General features: G+C 49.3%; 1 protein-coding gene across 4 annotated transcripts in view; it reads left to right on the top strand.

Annotated features, from left to right (window-relative positions):
- PCSK6 (proprotein convertase subtilisin/kexin type 6) overlaps positions 1-20,274 on the top strand; it is a 186,200-nt gene that overhangs the window by 90,880 nt on the left and 75,046 nt on the right. For 3 of the 4 annotated variants that reach the window (XM_088025206.1, XM_088025204.1, XM_028122802.2), the window contains exons 7-8: positions 11,578-11,750; positions 16,782-16,994. In XM_088025206.1, the coding sequence (XP_087881332.1) occupies positions 11,578-11,750; positions 16,782-16,994 (386 nt within the window). Of the gene's footprint in view, positions 1-11,577; positions 11,751-11,994; positions 11,998-16,781; positions 16,995-20,274 lie in introns of all 4 variants that reach the window. The other variant, XM_088025205.1, reaches the window with a different exon arrangement.

The following is a 20,274-nucleotide window of genomic DNA, read 5'->3' as shown; positions in this document are numbered from 1 at the left end:
CTGGCACCATGGGGGTGAGCCTCTTTTTTGGTGGGCAGGGGGAAAGCCCTGCTTTTGTTCATCTAGGACGGGTGTTGGAGTTCCTCATTATAGCCTGACAAGGGTGAAAGTCTAGGCTCCCCACTTAGTCTTTGCTGCTGTGGGTGGGGATAGTGCCACAATCTTTTCTGTTGTGTTTGGCTAGAGTGGTGATTGTGTAAAAAGTTTCTGTCTTGCTGTGTCTCTCTTTGTTGGTGCTTTGGCTAGAGGGAACAGGCTTTGGGGGACTTTTTTTGGGGTCTGCTCCCATTGGTACTTCTAGGTTACCAGCATCTCCATTTCCAAGTCCAGCAATATGTGAGACAAAGAATCCCAGGGAATTCACCACCATGTTGTTCCTTAGGTCCCAAGATCCCAAGGTAGTCTGCCTTCTCTCTACCTTTCAGAGTCTTATGTTTGTTTCTTAGCAGAAAGAATGGGGAGAAGTGCTTCTAGTTGCCTTTTTTTTAAGATGCAATATTTTCTTACATCATGTGAAGGATATTAGCGATACTTACTTTGAAGTTTTCTTCGCATTTGCTTCATTAACCATATCTCCTTGGGTTCATCTTATTGTTGTTTTGTTTTGCTTTTTAATTTGGTGGTGGTTCTCTTTCTTGACATTGGTTTTCCTCCTACTTGCTGATTATTGGTTATGGACTGGTATTTGTGCTCACAGGTTGTGGTTGTTGTCAGGCCTGATGGCAACAGTCTGTCTCTGATGCGGAGGGGAGGGACTGGTTGCTGAATAGTGTCACTTCTGGCAGGGTGGTGGGGGGACTCCCTCAGCCAAGGGAGGCACTGTCCCACCTCTCTGGCCGCAGGGCACTGCGTTGTGTTAGTATCTGAATAAAGCCTGCTGGGACTCCCTGCTCTCAGCCTGGAGGAGGCAGCTAACCTGCTTCTTCCTTAGCTCCTCCCACCCATGCCTGCTGGCGGAGGAGGAGGGGCGGTGCGGGGGGGGGGGGGGGGGGCGGGGGCGCTCCTCCTGTCCTGATACACCAGGCCTCGGGATGTCAGGCACTTCTGGAATTGTTCCTGCTGGCTGATCCTATCTGCTTGATGTCTGTCCACCATTCCTCGAAAGATCTCCTCTTCTGATCTTGTTTTCCAGAGCTGTTCCTGATTTGGTTTTTTTTTCTTCTCTTTTTCATGTTATTTCTGAGGATTTGGGCCCCGGGGAGAGGGAGATGGAGCACTCAGTTTTCCATCATTGTTCAAGCTCCTTAGTGTTTTTCTTGCATCTCGTGCTCAGAACGATCCTGAGTTGGAATTTTTAGAGCCGTTTCATACCTGGGGAAAGCGATAATCAGAGAGGTCACCTACCACGCCTAGGCTCACACAGCTGCTAGGAGGCAGAGCCCAGATGTGAACTCAGGCCTGCTGAACTTGAAGCCCGGCTTGTCCCTTGCAGTGGTGTCTCTCTAGTGCTGGGACATAGCAGGGACCAGATGAGAACAGCTGCCACCAAGCCCTGTGAGCAGGAACAGAAGCAAAAAGGAAGGTTCCATGGTGTGCATGTGTATTCTTTTCCTCGACCAAATTCATATTCCTTCCAAACATAATTCTGGCCTTGTTTCTCTTTCTTAGCCTAAAATACAATAAACGAGGCTTTTCAACCTTCGACTGATAATGGCAATAACATTGGAGGGCAGAGACAAAGGATAGTGGCCATCATTCCTAGCCTCTCTTCTCACTTAACCTTTTGTTGTGTGCTCAGCTCAGCCCATTGACAGTAATGCTATCCATTTGCTGGGGGCCCCGGTGAGCTTCGCACAGACTTCGCCCCTTTCCAAACCAGTGTTAGAATTGGACCGACCCTCGTGATTCTTAGACACCCTTCAGCAACAGGCATCAGGAAACTGAAAAATAGAGGTTTATTACTGACAACCTGGAAATGACACAACACAGCTGGGGTCACAGAGCAAGGTTATAGGTACAGAGAGAGAGAAAGAGAGTGCGTGTGCCCAGGTGGTGTGTATGGGGGCGGGGGCTCTGGCTTTCATTAGGGGTTGAGGGTTAGGACCTAGAGTTTCATGGACTCACTCTATCAGTGAATTTAAAATACAAGAGTGGGAATTTAAAGTGCTGGGAAGAGAAAAGACAAGTGGCCCAAATGGTCCCTTATCAAAAGCAACCAAGATCTCTAAAACAGCGGTGCCTTGGTGGGGGGAGGTGGCCTGGCCCTTTATCTGCTGCGGCTTGCAATTTGTTTATTTGAGATAGATAAAGTCTTTGAAGTGGATGCTTCTTTTGAAATGGATGCCTTATGCAATTAAAGCTTAATCAGGCACTTGCATTACAAAAAAAACCCAACCAAACTAATGAACAACAACGAAAAAAAATCTGTCAGAGCTTTACAGTACACTTTTCTTTACTCGCTTTTTCTATTTAAATTCAATTAGCCAACATATAGTACATCATTAATTTCTGATGTACTGTTTGTTCAATGACTCATCAGTTGCGTTAACACCCAGGGCTCATCACTTAAAAAAAAAAAAAAAAAGTCAGCCCCTTGCATCCTTTCCGTCTTTCTTGTTCAGGGTAGCCCTCCGACCCTCTTAGCCCTTCCGCTTCCCGTGGGCATCGGTGGTGGGCAGCTCTCCGACTTGGCTGCGGGCAGCAACAGCAGCTCACCTACAAGATTCGCTCCATGGGATGGGGCCTTTCCTCCCGTCCTCAGAGGCCCCTCCCAGACCGTGGGGTGAGGGTCCGAGCCTGGCCAGAGCCTCAGATCTTAATGGCTTGGCGGGGGCGAGGTCTTGGGGGGGGGACTCCCAGCATCCTGTGGGGCAGGTGAGTGAAGCCCCGCCCCATTGGCTCTCGGAGGTGCCTCGCTTTGGGCAAGTTTCCCACCCGCGCTGATGCTTAACGAGATTCAGGCATTTTCCTGAGGCCCGACGAGTGTCCCCTGGGACACAGCGTGTTTGGTACAGCCCATCGTGCTTCCAGAAGTGGAGAAGCACCGCTGGCCTGAGCGGCAGGTCCCAACGCTGCTCCGGACCCGGCAGCAGGGGCGAGCAGGGCAGCTGGAGGCTGCGAGGACTCCCCACCTCCTCGGGCCTGGCAGATACTTAGAAACAGAAAAGCGCCCCTACTCGGGCCTCCAGAAGTCCGCGCATCTTTACAGCCTGTGTTTACTCTGGTTCTGGGAAGGAAAAGTAAAAGAGCAACTGCCAAATTTCCCTTGGTGTTTTTGTTCCATATTTTGATTGGGGAGCTGAATCATGTTTTTCCTTTCATAAACATGAAAATGTTAAGTACATAACAGCTAAATTAATCCGGGCTCATAAATTAGTTAATTATGTTAATTCAGAGTCACAGAATTCTCAGTCTCATTAGCGTTTCCATTAAGCAGTTTAGGCTTGTGAGCCTTTTAAGAGGACAGTTTAAGCTACAGATTAATCTTCAAAGCCTCCAAGTAGATATTCAACTGCAGTAGGATTTAAAATGCGTTGGGGAGGTGTGGGGGGATTTAGTGAATGTGGGCAGCTACTACTTAGGAGCTGTGCTCTCAGGGAGCTGGGGTTCCCCCCGACTCCTCACCCCCATATTGTCATCAAAGGCCCCCGCCTGCTGGGTGTGAGCATCCATAGGCTAAGCAGGAGCCACGGGAAGGAGGAGTTGGACAAGAACTGGCCATCGCTGCCTCACCCGTGTCTCCTAGGTGGCCATGCCCTCCCAAGCCACCCTCCTGCAGCGCCCCCCCCACCCCAGAGGACAGATAAGACTGGTTCTTGAACGCCCTGGGGTGCACCATCTGGGCTCCTGAAATTGCCCTCGCAAAGGCTGAATGAGAAGTAGCTGCTTCCGAGGGTATGTGAGAAAGAGACAGGGAGGGGGTACACTCAAGTCTTAAGTGACAGGCTGAGCCTCAGGGGGCCTTTGTTCATGGTAATGTGAATGTCTTATTTTTACCATCTTTAGAGACCAGTTCAGGGCACGTGCTCTCTTACTCCATCACAGGTACACATCCCGCCAGGGTCCCTTGCTCTCTGTCCCCACTTGCCAAGTAGATATATGGGTGCCCTATCTGGCTCAGAAGCATGTTGTCGTGTTCAGTGTCCCAGGCCTCGAACTCTCCCTAAAACTCTTTGTGCTTTCGGGTGATCCACTATTATTCTCTGGCCCCTGTTCCCCGGGCTGGAAACCAAGAAAGCCCGCCTAGATTTCAAATCTCAAGAGAGGGACTGAGGCTCTTCTAGTTTTTACCATTCTTTGAAAAATTAACAGAAGTTGATTATGAAAGAGTGACCTGTTTCAAGCTATAGCTTTCATTATTATTTAGGCCTGGTGAGGCCAACAGATCAGGAGACCATGGCCATCAAAGAGAGTTGGTGACTCACAGTTCCCAAGAGGAGAGAGTACTCTAAGCCATGGAGGCCAGGAGGGCAAGCACCAAGGTTGGTCAGGAGTCAGAGGGAGCAAGGCAAGTCGTGGGCTGAAGCCTTTCTGGTTTCTGCCAGAAAGAGTGGGCATGGAAGAGTAAGCAGGGTTAGGATTGGTTCGTTTGAATAATTTCAGTGGGCTCTGGGGCTGAGGGGCTGTCCTTGGTTGTCTGGTTCCTGGTTATGGGGTAATTGGGGCAGGTGGAGGGTGGCCCAGAGCACCAAGAGCTCCATAAATGAGATAGCTAGAGGTGTGGGCTCTAGATTGATTAGTTTGTACATGGAAGACATGCCTCCTGGGAGAGTTCTTTACTATTTTGAGGAATTGGCCAGCCCTGGGGTGTGAGGGTGAGCAGTCCCTCCAGAATCAACAAGGCCCCAAGAGGTCAAAGCATCAGAATCACAGAAAATAAAAAACATGGTTAATGCAAGACCCTTGCTGCCATGGGCCTCATCTCATTGACCTTGGGTGCTATGGTAGGACATGCCCAGGGGTTTAGTGGTATACCCCTGCTATACAGCTGCATTTCCACTTTGGAAGGAGATGGCCTGGCTCCATCAGGAGATCAAGAACAGAGCAGGAGACCAAGAGAGACTTGAGTTGGTTGTCAACCAATGGTCTTTAAGCATTTCATGTCACAATGGCGCACATAGATGGGCCTTGACACCTCAGCAGACCACAGCTCCCTGGGGTTCGTAGAACAAGGCTGTCACGCGTGGGCACATTTAGAGACTGGAGAGCCCTGTTACAGTCTTAGGCAATAAGTGGAGTTGACAGAAACGTTTTAGATTTGTAACATTTCTAAACAACTGTTGAAACCTCACTTGGCCCAGAATGGCTGCTGGTAGAACAGAATGTCCTGTAGTCTTAGTGGATAAAAAAAAAACCCAAAAAAACAAAAAAACCGAAAAACAACAACAACAACCCCCCCCCCAAAAAAACCAATTCTCTGTGGATTTACCTAAAATAAACTCAGGATTAATGAGCAAAATTTGTTGGGGAGGCCTATTTGTCACACTCAGGAAGCTGCAGTCTAATTTTACTTTCTGCTGTTCATTGCTCTTACATTGCCATTCATTTGCTGAAGGCAAAATACATTACTTTTCAATAAACAAAAGTGGGCCCAGCGTGTCCTGCTCCCCCGCCTTCCTCCAGATGTTAACAACCTGGGCTGATAACTGACTTCTTGTATTGGGGGGGTATGTGTGTGTGTGTGTTCGTTCTTCTCCCTCCCCCCCCCCTTTATTTTAGCTCACCGACAGAAATTTACTTTCACTCCATTCTGGAGGCTACAAGTCCAAGATCAACATGTTGGCAGGTTGGGTTTCTTTGGAGGGGTCTCTCCTTGGCTTGTAGATGGCTGCTGCTTACTGTGTCCTCACATGGTCATCACTTGGTCTGTGTGTTGTCTGGATCTGAATTTCCTCTTATAAGGATACCGGTCATCTTGGATTCGGGCCCACCCAGCTGGCCTCATTTTCCTGTAAATACCTCTTGAAAGACCTTATCTCCAAATCCAGTCACACTGACCTTGCCATGCCTTTTAACATGGAGCTTCCTCACAAAGTTCAGAGGCAATGCTGTGTCTCAGGCTGCTTTACAGGGTCAACGCTAGGTCCATGGGCCTGTAATTTGGAAAGTTGCACTATAAATTAGTAGTGGGGGCGGGGAGGAAGGACAGGTGACTCTGAAAAAAGGGCTGCTGGTTATTGACACTGGACCAAGAGACGTAAAATCATCCATTTCAGCAAGTTCTCCAGGGCATGTAAAATATTATTGGGTCCAGGCAGTTTTATAGACACACCTAAGTGGGGTTCGCTCCTGCACGCGGCTTCTGTGCACACCAGAGCTGCCTGCTGGGGGATTGAGCCCCCAGAACACTCTGAGCTGTTCCCCCAGACACAAACTCATCTGATCCTGAGAAGCACCATCTTCCTTCTCCTCCCTTCTCCTCCCTTCTCCTCCGTGCTCCTCTCACAGACTGGTCCTCATAGTGGACAGTCGGGCACGTGTTTGTCCTGCCGCATGAGCGCGCCAACCCCCCGGAGCTCATTTGCCAAACCAATGCCTGGCCCCAGTTCTTTTTTGTACTTGGGTCTTTCTTTTTTCATCAGAGAAATGATGATTGTTTTTCTTCGATTTGGCGTTTCCAGAGAACCATTCACATTTAAAGCTAATATTGGAACAGCAGGTTTCCACTGAAAATATTTACCTTTTCTTTGTTGGCAACTTGTCAGTGTTGGGGGAAAATAGATGCTTCATTAAAATCTAAATACGTTATACTTTCTTCCTCACACATCAGTCGCTCTTCTTCCGAGATGAAAAGCATCGTGAGAGGTGTTGAGAAATTATTCTGGTCGTCTGTTTTTACATATTTTTGATGTCTTCTGGCATCTCGTTCTTCTTATTCAAAAGTAGGCACTGAGCCCTGAGCAATGCATAGAATTGTTGAATCCCTATATCGGACACCTGAAGCAGATATAATGCTGTACGCTCATTATACTGAAAAAAAAATTCTTTTTAAAGTAGGCATTCCCATACCTATAACTTGCATGGAGAAGTCTAGAATATCAGGTTACATTTCAGCACTAGAACATCAGAATTGATTTTGGTTGCCTGTGTGGCTGGCAGGGCCTTCTCCTTCCCTGGCAAGCCCATTGTGGAATATAAGGGTACATAGAACAAAGCTACCATTTCTCCAACAGCACCAGGTACTACGGCCTCAACATATATTTAATCCTCTCAACTACTCTGCCAGGTAAATATTGTGGAAGACGAGGGCTCAGAGAATTTGAGATCCTGGCCCAAGGTTAGACAGAGCTGAGATCCCACCCCAGGACTCTGTGACCCCTGTTCCATTTCCCCCTGCTGCGAGTTGCTCTTTATCTTGCCAGAGGCCACACCCTTTGCCACACCACATGGCCGACGTCCTGTACTGGTTATGGCCCCTCTCTTTGGGCTGATGGCTGAGCGAGCACCTGGGCCCAGTGTCCCTGACATAGAGGGAAGCCCTGGGCTCACAGACTAGTGACTGGAGAGCGATAACATTTCAGATCAACCTGATTCTCCTTGTCCAGCCAGAAATCAGAAAAGAGGAGGTGCGCTGAGCTGATGGGACAGCCCCACCGTTGAAAGGGAGAAAGGCCCCCACAAGAGATGCCAATAAACTCCGACAAGTTTGGCCCCCATTATAACTCCCTTGATCTTCAAAGGGAAGTTGTTGTTACTCTATTTAAATTAAGGATCGGGTGCCTGGGTGGCTCAGTTGGTTAAGCGACTGCCTTCGGCTCAGGTCATGATCCCAGAGTCCCGGGATCGAGTCCCGCATCGGGCTCCCTGCTCAGCAGGGAGTCTGCTTCTCCCTTTGACCCAACCCCCTCTCATGCTCTCTCTCTCTCTCATTCTCGCTCTCAAATAAAATAAATAAAATCTTAAAAAAAAACAGTCTAAAAAAATAAATAAATTAAGGATCTCTGTCTATCAAAAGGCACCATCAACAAAGTGAGAAGACAAGGCATCAACTGGGAGAAGATATTTATAATGTGTATAACCAACAGAGGATTAATTCCCAGTACCAGCAAAACTTAGCCATATATAGTTTAAGCAAGCATACAATTGTATTAACCCACTAGTTTCTATTTTTTATTTTTTTTAATATTTTATTTATTCATGAGAGACAGAGAGAGAGAGAGAGAGGCAGAGGGAGAAGCAGGCTCCCAAGGAGCAGGGGGCCCGATGCGGGACTTGATCCCAGGACCCTGGGATCATGACCTGAGCTGAAGGCAGACGCTTAACCATCTGAGCCACCCAGGCGCCCAACCCACTAGTTTTTAAACGGCAATGAAAGGAATCATCCAAAATTCTGAGCAGTTTCCTCTGTGAGGGGCAGGGCATGGGTAGAGACCCCAGTGGGTCATGTTTATATTTGCACTGAATGGATGGAGGGTTCATGGGTGTCAATTATTTTTTTAGGCTTTATCACTAACATCTATGTAACATATGATCCTTCATACATATTAAAGAGTATATGTTTTTAAAATAAAGGTAAAAAGGGATTAGTTACTGTTAACAACCCCTGGAAATTGTTGTCTTTATTCCTGTGTTTACAGATGGGGAAACTGAGGCTCAGTGGGTTCCCACTAGCCACTAACATGCACATTGGGTCCTTACTGCCAGGCACTTTACCTGAATCATCTTTTTTAGTTTTTCTGGCACCTCTGTAGATAAAATTACTTTCATCATTACAACCTACAGGAAATGGAGGCCTGGTGGACATGAGGTAAACTCCCAGAGTCACTAGTTGGTGGTCACGGCAGGGCTGTCACCTGTGGCATGCCCTATGACCCTCCTGCCAGCTTCAAGGCACAGTGTGGATGAGAGTTTTGTTCCACGGGCCTCTCGTTGGGAGTAGTGATGAGGGGTCCACATCCAGTTGCCATGTGGCACCATCTTAGTGCCTAAACAGGGGCCATCCTAAGCCAGGCAGTTGAGGTCTTATCTCTGTCAGCTTGGGCCACCATCACAAAATTCCACAGACTGAGAGCTTAAGCAACAGACAGTTATTTCTCACAGTTCTGGAGGCTGAAAGTCCAAGATCAAGGTACTGGCCCATTCTATTCTATTCCCCTGTGAGGGCCCACTTTGTGGCTCACAAATGGCTACCTTCTCTGTGTCCTCACATGGTAGAGACAGACAGAGATGCAAGCTCTCTGCCAACTCTTCTTATAATAGGCACTAAGCCCATCACGGGGGGCCCCACCCTCATGACTTCATCTAAACCTAATTACCTCCTAAAATTCCTACCTTCATCACACTGGGGGTTGGAGCTTCAACATGTGAATTTGGGGTGGGGGGACAGAAACATTTAGTCCATCACGGGTAGTAAAGAGAGGAAGGGAAATAGATGGGGAGCCGGAAGATAGAACAGACAGTGTTGAAGTTAAAATTTATTTCTACTTGTCATTTTTAAGGCCTTGCGGCCATAAAGAAATAGTTCTAACGACTCCAGCACCCTCTCTCACCGCCTGTGCCTGTTTGGCTGACACTCCCGAGGGGCTCTCAGCCCTGTCATTGAACTCCTGCTGTCTCCCAGACCTCAGTCTCACTGTTGTTTGGCTATAAATTTCTCTGACACGGATTTTGAGTACAATTTCCAGACTTTTGGAGCAGGAGTTTCCAGTTTGCTTGTAGTGCCCCACCCAAGTGGAGGGCCAAAATGGCACACACCTTCGAGCAGCAGCCCCCTCCTCCTACAACCACGACTGTCCTACTCAGCCGCCCAGGGCCTCTGACCTTTTCTGTCTCAGCTCACAACAGGGCAGATGTTAAGGAGAACACGTCAGGGCAACCTGAACTCTCAAATCTGGGCAGCATGAATTGATAGGGTTAGAAGAGTTTACTGCATTTCAATCATCTTCATGTGCTCTGTCAGTAGGAAGTCTCTCACCCTGACTAATCATAAAGTGCTTTTATTTGTTCATCTACAACCCATGTGTTACTGGGTGAGAGATTGGATATCATTTGAAATTTATGTGTTCGGGATCTCTGACTCTCAAACCATCCATCAAAAGTGACAGCAGAGCATCTCCACAATTACAGTGTAATTTACATAAAACATCTGTCCCTGAGCACCTGGGGAGGGTGTCCCCTCAAAGAGTCTCCTTTGCATGGTTCTTCCTGCCTGAGCCCCGTACCATCTCTTTTCATCCTGGGGATAAATCACTGTTCTGTCTTTTAAAATCATTCGTTTTCTGAGTTTCTATTCTTGGCATACCCGCTGTATGTGGACACAGATTCTGGGATGTGGCATGAATAGATCCAGCCCAGGCTGGGGGAGCTGGGGGCCTCTCTGCTCAGTGAGGGGAACCTCAGGGAGAGTGCTGCCTGGGCTGGGGTGCATGGGAGGGGAAGCTGCAACCATTTACAATCGTGTCTTAGAAGAGTCTTTAATGGTGCAGGGAAATGTTCTGTATGAAGTTCTGTAGTAAAAAAAGAACTTGGAGAGAAAGTGCGTGCTGGGGCCAAAGAAAAGTACTGGAAGAAAACAACCAAAATATTATCACTAGTTATTTCTCTATTTTCCAAACTTTCTGCAAAGAGCATATGTGATGCTTCTAATCAGAAAAAGTCCTCTTTTCTGTTATGTTTTAAATAGCTCAAGATTTAAAATTCGTTGGCACGGCCACTGCCCACATGGGGCTGGGCCTGGTGGAGGAGGAGCTCCTGGGGGCCTTGGAACGGGGTGGCTGTGGGGACCGAGCAGTCACCTAGAGCGTCGATCTGGGGTCGGCTGGCCCAGGTTTACTGAGTCTCCAAGAAGTCCAGTTTTACGTATCTGCTAGTGTCCAGGCAGGAAGTGCTGGTGGCTGTCATTACCCCTGCTTCCCAGTTATGTACCAGCATTGCTGAGACCCCCTCTCTGGGTGAAGCCTGGGGACACCACACCTGCTAGATACAGAGTATGATCAGTAATGGAGACAAAGCCTGGGCCTGGGGTGTGCGGGGACCCTCGGTCAAGAACATAGGCATTGGGAGAGGCTCGTGGCTCCGTCCCTCTCCTTCTGAGGTGCTCTTGAGGAAGGGGTAGTCCCCACCACCTAAAGACCCCTCTGGGACACACAAAACCTGAACGCACACTGAGATACAAGAAGCCTGTTCCTTGAGAGACTATGGTGTGGCCCTCTGTTGTCCAGGTTAAAAACTCCTAGTTACAAATCAGAGATGGGTGTGATTTTTTTTTTTTTTTTTTTTTAAAGAGAGATAAGAAAGAGAAATAAACTGTTGACAGCAGGGAAAGTTGAAAATGACTCCGGAGCTCTATTATAGAAATAATCATCGTAATCATTCTATTATGTTCCACTTTTCAATACCAGAGTGACTGCGTGCTCCCAAGGAAACAGTTTACAACAGTTTACATCCTATCTTTTCCAAACGGTTCCGTTTCCTTTGTTGCTGTCCCATGCTGGGGATGTCACAGCGTGGCCCCAGATGTCATTTGAATTCCTTCACATCAGCACAGGATGGGGAAAGAGGTTTTCCAGAATGAGGCTGGAACATTCCTGAGCTGGGGGGTGGTGTGGGGGGCTATCTGGCTGCGCCCCAGGGTCACAGTCTGTGCGGCCCCAAAAAGTGCCAAGCGGGCGTGCACGGGGCCTCGTTGTGTGCTTTCAGGCATCCGCATGCTGGACGGCGACGTGACGGATGTGGTTGAAGCCAAGTCGCTGGGCATCAGACCCAACTACATCGACATTTACAGCGCCAGCTGGGGACCAGATGATGACGGGAAGACGGTGGACGGGCCTGGCCGACTGGCTAAGCAGGCCTTCGAATATGGCATTAAAAAGGTGTGAGTCTTCCAGGGCTACGGTGCATCTCGCCAGGGTGGGGGGGGGTGGGAAATAGTAAAAAAAAAAAAAAATTAGCAATTAAAAATTAGAGTGACACAAGCCAGAGCCCCCAAAATGGGGCCGGGAAGGCCCTGCCGTGCCACGACCGGTGTGAGGGAGAAGGCCTTTCAAGGTTCAGGGGAGTGGCTCTCTACCAACCAGAGCAGAAGGATTTCACCTTGTCATAGAGAGGCTATTCTAGCAGGTGCCCGTGGGTCACCCACCAGGCCCAGGACTCTGTGCCTTGAAGCCTGACAGCCCCCAGCTGAGAGGTGTGGGCAGGTGGGCTCTAGGGGTCTTAGTCTGACTACCTGGGTTGTTACTTGTGTAGGTGGAAGGGGATGTCTTGGGCCTCGGTCCCCCTGCCCACAGAAACACCCAGCCATGGAGTTTCCCGTGTCCGTCACGGAGTGTGCGCTAATCCAGCACCCCCACCCCCACCACCAAACAGGAAGTCTTGCCCTTGTTGCCCTCCCTGCCAGCACACAGCCTAACATGTTTAGGATTTCTTCGGTAGAGCCTCACCAGGGACTAAACAGAGCAAACATCCAAGCACAGGTTCTCCGCTGACCGGCTGAGGGGAAGCAGAGGAGACTGTCAGGCTTGTTCTCCACCGGCCAGGAAGCCCACCCACAGTCACTCTGGGATCATTAGTCCTGGATCCTTGGGAGTCAAACATGCAGGGAAGGGGGGGCGCGGGAGAGGGACCTGGAGATGACCCAGTTCTTATAAGCCAGCTGGTGAGGCAGATTTCTGGGCGAGGACAGCTTCTTGGAGCAGACAGATGGAGCTGCGGTCAGTGTCCGGGTGGCCCTGGGTGGCCCAAGGCCCAGCCCAGAGTACAAGGTATGGCCTGGTGATGCTGGCGGGGGGTTGGGCAGGAAGTCCAAGCATCCCTGGGCCAGCATCTGTACTTCCGACTTCTCCTATGGGAGGTGGGACAGTAGGGCTGCAAAGGCGGGGGTGGTTCAGGTCCCTTTTATTATTTATGCTTTAGAACGTTTTTTAAAAGTCCTTATTTTATTATAACCTATGTGCCATGATTAAAGTGTGATTAATAAGTAGTTAATTAACAAACCAGATATTATCAGAGGATCCTATTGAAAGCAGCCTTTCTCTGTCTCCCCCCATCCTCCCCCCACCAGTCCCGCCCCATAGAGGACCAATTTTTTTTTTTTAACTCTGTTCCCTTTTTTCTTTCTTCTAAATAATAGAATTTGATTGCTTTTTTGGATAAATTGAGTTTGGTCATTTTCTATGAGTTTTTTATGGGGTTTGAGTATTTATCTCTTAGCATGTCCCCAATCTTGGCACTTGACCTCATGGTCATGTTTGGGACACCACCCAACTGCCTTTGTCCCCCGTGACTCGAAGAAAATGCAAAGGCTGCTTCTGTCAGGTTGCTGAGCCCCTGAGCTGTGCCAGGTGCTGGCCCAGGGATGCTGGAAGGTTCAGGTGTGACCAAGTCAGCTGCTGCCTACAAGGGGCTGCGAAGTAAAACTATCTTATCTTTCCAGTGCTCGGCTCCTCCACCCACTAGATCACATGGATCTCACTCTTGATGACAAGTGGGACATCCTAAAAGTTAAGCTTTAATTTAAGCTGTCAATTAGAGATCGCATTTTCTGTGTGGAAGATACTGCTTGGAACAGTGTTAATCCTTAACGTGTCCTTCTTTGAGATTTCGAAAGATCTGAGGTCTCAGGACAGGGCCCCCCATTTCCTGGAGAGGTCAATGATTGTTTTCAAATGATTGTTGGGTATCACAGCTTCGCTTAGCTTTGCGTCTACTGAACCTGTGTGGGGCTTTGGAAAGTCGGGAGCTGCAGAGAGGGGATCTTTGCGTTCCGGATTCTGAGCAGCACCGGCTTTACTAGGCTGTCAGGGGAGTGAAGAAGGTGCAGAGGGGACCGTGTGGCTCCCCATCATTCTTGTCACAGTTTCTTGAAATACTGAGGTCATTCCATTTTTTCCCCAGTCATTCTGAAGTAAAATATGTCATATAGGGGCCCTTAAATCATAGCTGTGTGAAGTTGTCACTGAAAATCCTCCTCGAAATTTGATGATCTCAAACCAGACCACATTTCCCCCCCATCTGTTTTTCCTTCTCGATGCCCCATTTGTCAGCTACAGTCTTTTTCTGTCAAGCCTGACTTCATCTCTGGTAGATGATGTGGTTTGGTGGTAGGAGACTTCAGAGGCCATCATCTGGCACAGAGATGTGCCTGATGTCGGTCCTTAGGAAGCCTTACCCCTTGCGTGGCTTGTCCTTCCGAAGGGGAGAGGCAACATCGCTGAGCCTGGAAACACTGGCCTTGTCCAGATGCCGGGTATTTGCAAGCCCTCAGGCACGGTGCTTTGGAGTTCACAGATGAACCCTTCACCTCCCAGGCGAGGCGCTGAAATACGTTTGGATCAGGTTGAGGTTGTGACTTTCCTGAACAGAAACACCAGTTCACGGCTAGGGTAGAACTGTCCCCTGTAGCTTCTGTCCCATGGCTTCCAAGACATGGCAAGTGAAAATATAATCCTCAGATGGGCGCCTGGGTGGCTCAGTTGGTTAAGCAACTGCCTTCGGCTCAGGTCATGATCCTGGAGTCCCGGGATCGAGTCCCGCATCGGGCTCCCTGCTCGGCGGGGAGTCTGCTTCTTCCTCTGACCCTCCCCTCTCTCACATGCTCTCTCTCTCTCATTCTCTCTCTCAAATAAAAAAATAAAATCTTTAAAAAATATATATAATCCTCAGAGACAGCTAAAACATCTCGTCGCACCTCAGATCTGGGTGTTTCCTCCACCTCATTCTTTGCAGGAAGGAGAGAGGTGTTTAATGCCTTGACACCTGGGAGAATGGATTAGTCTAGGAGTAACTACGCAGCGTAAGGTGGAAGATGGGGCCTTTGGCATTTTAGGCCCTTGTTCTTCAAAGTGGGGTCCAGAAGCAGCCATGCGGGCATCACCTGGGAGCTCATTAGAAATGCAGAATCTCAGGGCACCCCCAGACCTACAGAGTCTGAGTCTGCCATGTAGCAAGACCCCCAGTGACTTGTGTGCACGCTCACGTATGAGGAGTGCTGTCTGGGGGTGTTCTCTGTGCTGCGGGAACAGTAAAGTTCTAGGCTCCACTTTGCAAAATGACAGCCTTTCATAAATAATTTAGAGTGGGGTGGGGAGTGTCTTAGAGATGATTCTCATGCACTAAAGATAGGCTCCTATGGGTTAAATACCTTTCCATTTTGATTTTAGTTTCTTTGAACTAGCCCCGCCAGTTAATCTCTCCCTGTAGGTAATTATATGCACAGACACACCCATTTCCACAGTACTTGGTGCCTTTCTTCCAGAAGGTTGACCTTTTGGCTAAATGTGAGTAAGCTTTCTGTGGAGCTCTTGGCCATGCGGACAGGTCCGCCTAGGAGATGTGGAAAGCAGTGTGAGTGAGGCAGCTTTGAACAACGGGACTGGGTGAGCACGAGGGACCTCCCGGGGGCTCCGTTGAGAGCCTCAGGTTAGAAACTGGAGGAAAGGTCAGAGTCATGACAAATGGGCACAAAAGGGCAAGGAACTGTCGTCCACTTGGGCTACAAAGTGGAGAGTCATGGGGCTTTCCGAGCAGGTGGGTCCGCTCAGCCCAGGGTGGACTTGAACTCTGGGTGAGTGTAACGCATCCAGTCAACAGCAAGGCTTCTGTTGGACTCTGTGGGGATCACAGAATTTTGTTGCAAGTTTTCTTTAAATTGGCCAGTTGTTGAGCATAAGTATCAGTTTCTTCCCACATGTTTGGAAAGGAGGGTCCTTGACAAGGACACCAAAGTAACCAGTCCTGTGGGTCTGGTTTCATGGAGATGGGTGTTGGCGCTGTTCTCTTGGCCTGGCTGTGCATCACCAGCAGGTCCAGCCACTCGGACAGAATGGGTCAGGTCCGTCTTGGATTGATGTTTAACTGTGTTTGGGACTGGGGTGAGCACTTGGTTGAGTCAGAAATCCTTGATTCTGTGGGTGTGGGATGAAACAGAGCTGCAGGAACCGACCCTGACGGCCACTGCCTTTCAGAGACTTGCTTTCACATGTATGTTCTGAAAAGTGAAGACCTACACACAGGTGAAACTCCTGGCTTTGACTGGCATTGACCACCTGACTACTTTATTTTTTTTTAATATTTTATTTATTTATTTGAATGAGAGAGAGAGAGAGCATGAGCAGGGGGAGGGGCAGAGGGAGAAACAGACTCCCCGCTGAGCAGGGAGCCCGATGTGGGGCTCGATCCCAGGACCCCGGGATCATGACCTGAGCTGAAGGCAGATGCTTAATCAACTGAGGCACCTCGGTGCCCCACCTGACTAATGTGTACCCATGGCAGAGACCCTGGGGAACTCATAGGATGGCCCCAAGCAGCTATGGATTCTGGACCATGACCCATTTTACCTGTTCAGTCTTCACCCAGAATTCACAGTCCCACCCCCTCTTTTCAAAACCTTGCTCTCCAAGAAATGTGCTTCTTCCACTGGGTTTTCAGGAAAATTCACCCTCTGCCCCAAAGGACCAGCTCTTTCATTCCCCACAGGTTTCGATCTCGAAAAATTAATGTTATAAATTCAGCCATCAGCTTTCATCTCAGTAATACTTGTGGCACTGCTTACTCTTTACAATGCTAGGTCATTAGGATGGAAATTACAGGCATGGCTCTGGAGTGGAACAGCTCATACGAGGGCCCTTGATTTTCCCCTGAAGAGCAGAGAGGGCTTTCTGGGCCATCGCCTCAGTGCAATCCTGTGATTCTGCCGTTGTAAGGCTGTCGCCACAGGCAAAAGTGCTCTGTGAAAATGAAACGAGAGCCCACAGAACCATGTGGCATCCATATGGTCTGAACACATCCTTCTCAGACCCTTGGGAAGGACATTCCGAAGGAAGGACTCCAGGCCGGCGCGAGACCCAGCGCTCGAGCTTCCGGCTGCCGGGGCTGACGCCTTGTTCTCCTTCTTCCCCTCCCTCTAGGGCCGGCAGGGCCTGGGTTCCATTTTCGTCTGGGCCTCTGGGAACGGCGGGAGAGAGGGGGACCACTGCTCCTGTGATGGTTACACCAACAGCGTCTACACCATCTCCGTGAGCAGCACCACCGAGAACGGTTACAAGCCGTGGTACCTGGAGGAGTGTGCGTCCACCCTGGCCACCACCTACAGCAGTGGCGCGTTTTATGATCGGAAAATCGTGAGTTCTCTTGGCCAGGTGGAGAGCCGAGGACGCACGCCTTCGGCCCTTTGGGGGCAAGTTTCTTTCCCTCTTCACAAAAAGAGGAACCAGGTTGAGGCCAGTCTGTACCGGGTCCCAGAGTACTGACCTTACCCATCGGTGAACTGGTTGTGCCTTGAGGGAAACCCCAGTCCCTTGGCAACCACCCTCAGACCCTGCCTTTCTAATTTTTGCACAAAATACCAATTAAAACCCTCTCTTGGCTTTAGGGATCTAAAAATAGCATTTAAGAACGGGGTGCCTTCTCAGCACCATGCCTCCTTCTAGCTCTCTAAATTTCTGTGGTCACATTGCTTGGGATCCAACTGACTGGTTCAGTTTCAACGTGCCAAAGAGAGTAAGAGAAAGTCTTAGTTTTATACTGAAACCTTTTAGAGATCCAAGTGTTCTTCCAGGAGGTTCTTTCCCCCAGCAAAACGACTTTCCCTGGACACTTCGAATTGAGCAGTGGTTTCTGTCTGTTCCGTTCACTTCAATGAACACCAGCGTGATTCATCCTTTTAAAAAGGGACTGTTTTCTTTCAGCATATGGGTGGAATTTGTGCTTTCTTCCTTCCCCACAGGCTTTCCTACTTTAAGAAAAGTAAAGAGGGGGAGGATTTTGAGCCGAAATTAATGCAGAATTCAAATGCACAGTCGTTAAGTTGGTTTTTAGACGTTTAAAAAAATGAGACCGTGGAGCTGGCCAGACATGGTTTAATTTTAAAGCATGCTCACTAGCATCTTTTTATTTCTCCTGCTGCTGAGCCACATCTCTAGAAATTATTTGCAAATTTATTTTTTTACATTTTTCGGGGGCAGCATGCAGGCTCCCTGTTCCCCGCTTTTCCCCGCACCTGCTGAAAGGTGAGCCACACGGCTGCTGGGCCACCAGCCTGGCAGTGGTCCGGGCTAGTAAACAGAGGTCTTAATTTATTTTCCTTTTCTACCGAAGCACGCGCCCCTGGGACAGGCGGCCAAGATTCTGAATGGTATCCTGTTCATTTAGGAATCTAGCTCATTTGAACACGGGCTTGCTGGAGTCTTGTTAAACAGGCCTGCCGGCTGGAGGCATTCAAAACAGAAGTCTTGCCATTGAACGCTTTGTACCAGAGGCTTCCTGCTGGGACGCCTGTGTCTCCCATCCCTGGGAGCAGGACTTGCTGCTTTATTTGCTTAGTTAATCACACTGCGTGTGCACACACCTTAGCTACAAAATGCCTTAATTCTTTTTTCTTTCTTCCTTCCTGTTTTTTTTTTTTTTTTTTAATCTCTTCTCCGAGCAATAATATACAGGTCAGAAGGGTGTAGTTCAGAGGAGGGTAAAAGAGAAAATCACTTAGTGTACTTCCTGGGCTAGGCTTCTCCTCTGAGAGTATGAATGGCATTTTTGCTGGGGTTTTTGTTTTTATTGTGGTGGTGGTGGTGGTTTTCAGCTCAACTAGAGCCAAGCTTTTGCTCTGAGTCCTCCAAGAGAACCTGCAAGGGGATGGACTTCTCTGGATGGTTGGCAGCTTGTAGGCTGTGCGGTTCAGGCAGGTGTCAGCTGGAAATCAAGGCGCTGTCCCATCCCGTATTCTCTGTTCCTCTCTGTCCAGCGAATGCCGAGCCGTGTTCGCCTGGAGGGAGGGGATTGCCTGGTACTGACACATGACTTTTAATAAAAGGAGTAACGCCCGGCAGAGCATTGCTCACCCATTCATTTCTTGACTTTCTTTCATTCGCTGACCTGGAGCAGAGTTCCACGCATGACGTTTGGTCTCAGGAAGCAGGGGCTGCCCACCTTGGTTGAGCCATCCCCTCCCTGCAGAGGGGGGCCCTCTGCTCACTCCCCAGTTCTCAGAGGCTGGAGAGCCAGCCATGGGCCTCCCCTGCTCTTGGGAGCGTGGCCTCCTGCCCAGACACCCTCAGTGTCCATCACTGGCCACCATTTACTGAATGTAAGTATGTTTCAGGCGCCAGCTATGACTTTCACCAGAAAGAAGCGTGTGAAGGACGCATCATTAGGCCCATTTGCAGATGAAGATCCTGGGGTCAGAGGTTGCATCCTTGTCCGGACTTCCCCACCCTCAGCTGCCCTTCCTTGAACAGCAGGATGCAGGGGAGGAGGAGGCTGGTCTCTGCCAGTGTTCCTGTCAGTCTTCCGGCATGTGCATGAGGCAGGCTGGATCCTGTCTCCTGGGTGATTGTCAGCCCAGCCAGAATGTGATGAAGGAAGATGCTCCGTTGGGGAGAGGATCTGGATTGTTATGACTGGGGAAATTCATTCTTTAGGGTTATGCAGATCGGCTACTAGAACCTTGCTGTTGGTGTGGCTATCAGTTTCCTATTGCTCTCGTAACAAATTATCCCAAACTCAGCAGCCTAAAACAGCACAGAATTATAATCTCAGAGTTCAGGAGGTCAGCAGGGCAACGGCCTCGACTGCGTCTCTTCTGAGCCTCCTGAAGCTGAAATCCGTGTGCCGTCCGGGCTGTGTTCCTTTCTAGAGGCTCTAGTGGAGAATTCATTCTGTGCTCATTCAGTTTGTTGGCAGACTTTAGTTCTTTGTGGTTATAGGACTGAGCTCTGGATTCCTTGTGGGCTGTCTGCGAAGGGCTGTTCTCAGCATCTCCAGGCTGCCCAGATTCCTTGGCTTATGTTCTTCTATCTTCCTCATCAAAGCCAGCAAAGATGGTTTGGGTCCCTCTTCTGCCTCGGCTCTCTGACACACTTTTCCACCTCTCTCCACTTTTCAGGGCCCGGTGAGGGCATGGGGCCCACTGGACAATCCAGGATTGTCTCACTGATCTAAGGTGTGCTGGTTAGCAAACTTAATGCCGTCTGCAGCATGCACGGGTGTAGCTTGAGGGCCAGAATCCCATCTAGCACAGTAGGTGTGGCACGGCTGAACCCATGCATGGTGATTCCACGGTGCTGCTTCTCCACGTCAGTTCAAAGACAAGTGACAAATCAGGCTGTGTGCTAATGAGGTCCAGAATCAATATCCCCACCTGGCCCGGAGTCAGTGTCTCAGAGGAAGGCATGCAGAGCCCCCTCGGTTTGCAGTCAGCTTTGCCTTTCCAAGGACAACGGCCAGCTTCATTGTCCCACACAGCAGGCCCTGTGAAGGTCACGAACACTCCAGGTTCATCTGCTGCAGATGGAACTGGGTGCTTTAGGACACTGTCAACTATCTGAGGAGGACATCCTGGTAGGGAATGATCTGTGACCTTCTGTGACTTATCTCTGATCTGGGTAAAGGCAGGGGTGGTCTCTG

This window comes from Eumetopias jubatus, unplaced genomic scaffold, assembly GCF_037043125.1.
Source record: "Eumetopias jubatus isolate StellerSeaLion01/CBP00866 unplaced genomic scaffold, mEumJub1_p1.0 scaffold_7, whole genome shotgun sequence".
Classification (NCBI taxonomy): domain Eukaryota; kingdom Metazoa; phylum Chordata; class Mammalia; order Carnivora; family Otariidae; genus Eumetopias; species Eumetopias jubatus.
This window is presented reverse-complemented; position numbering and strand designations above follow the sequence as displayed.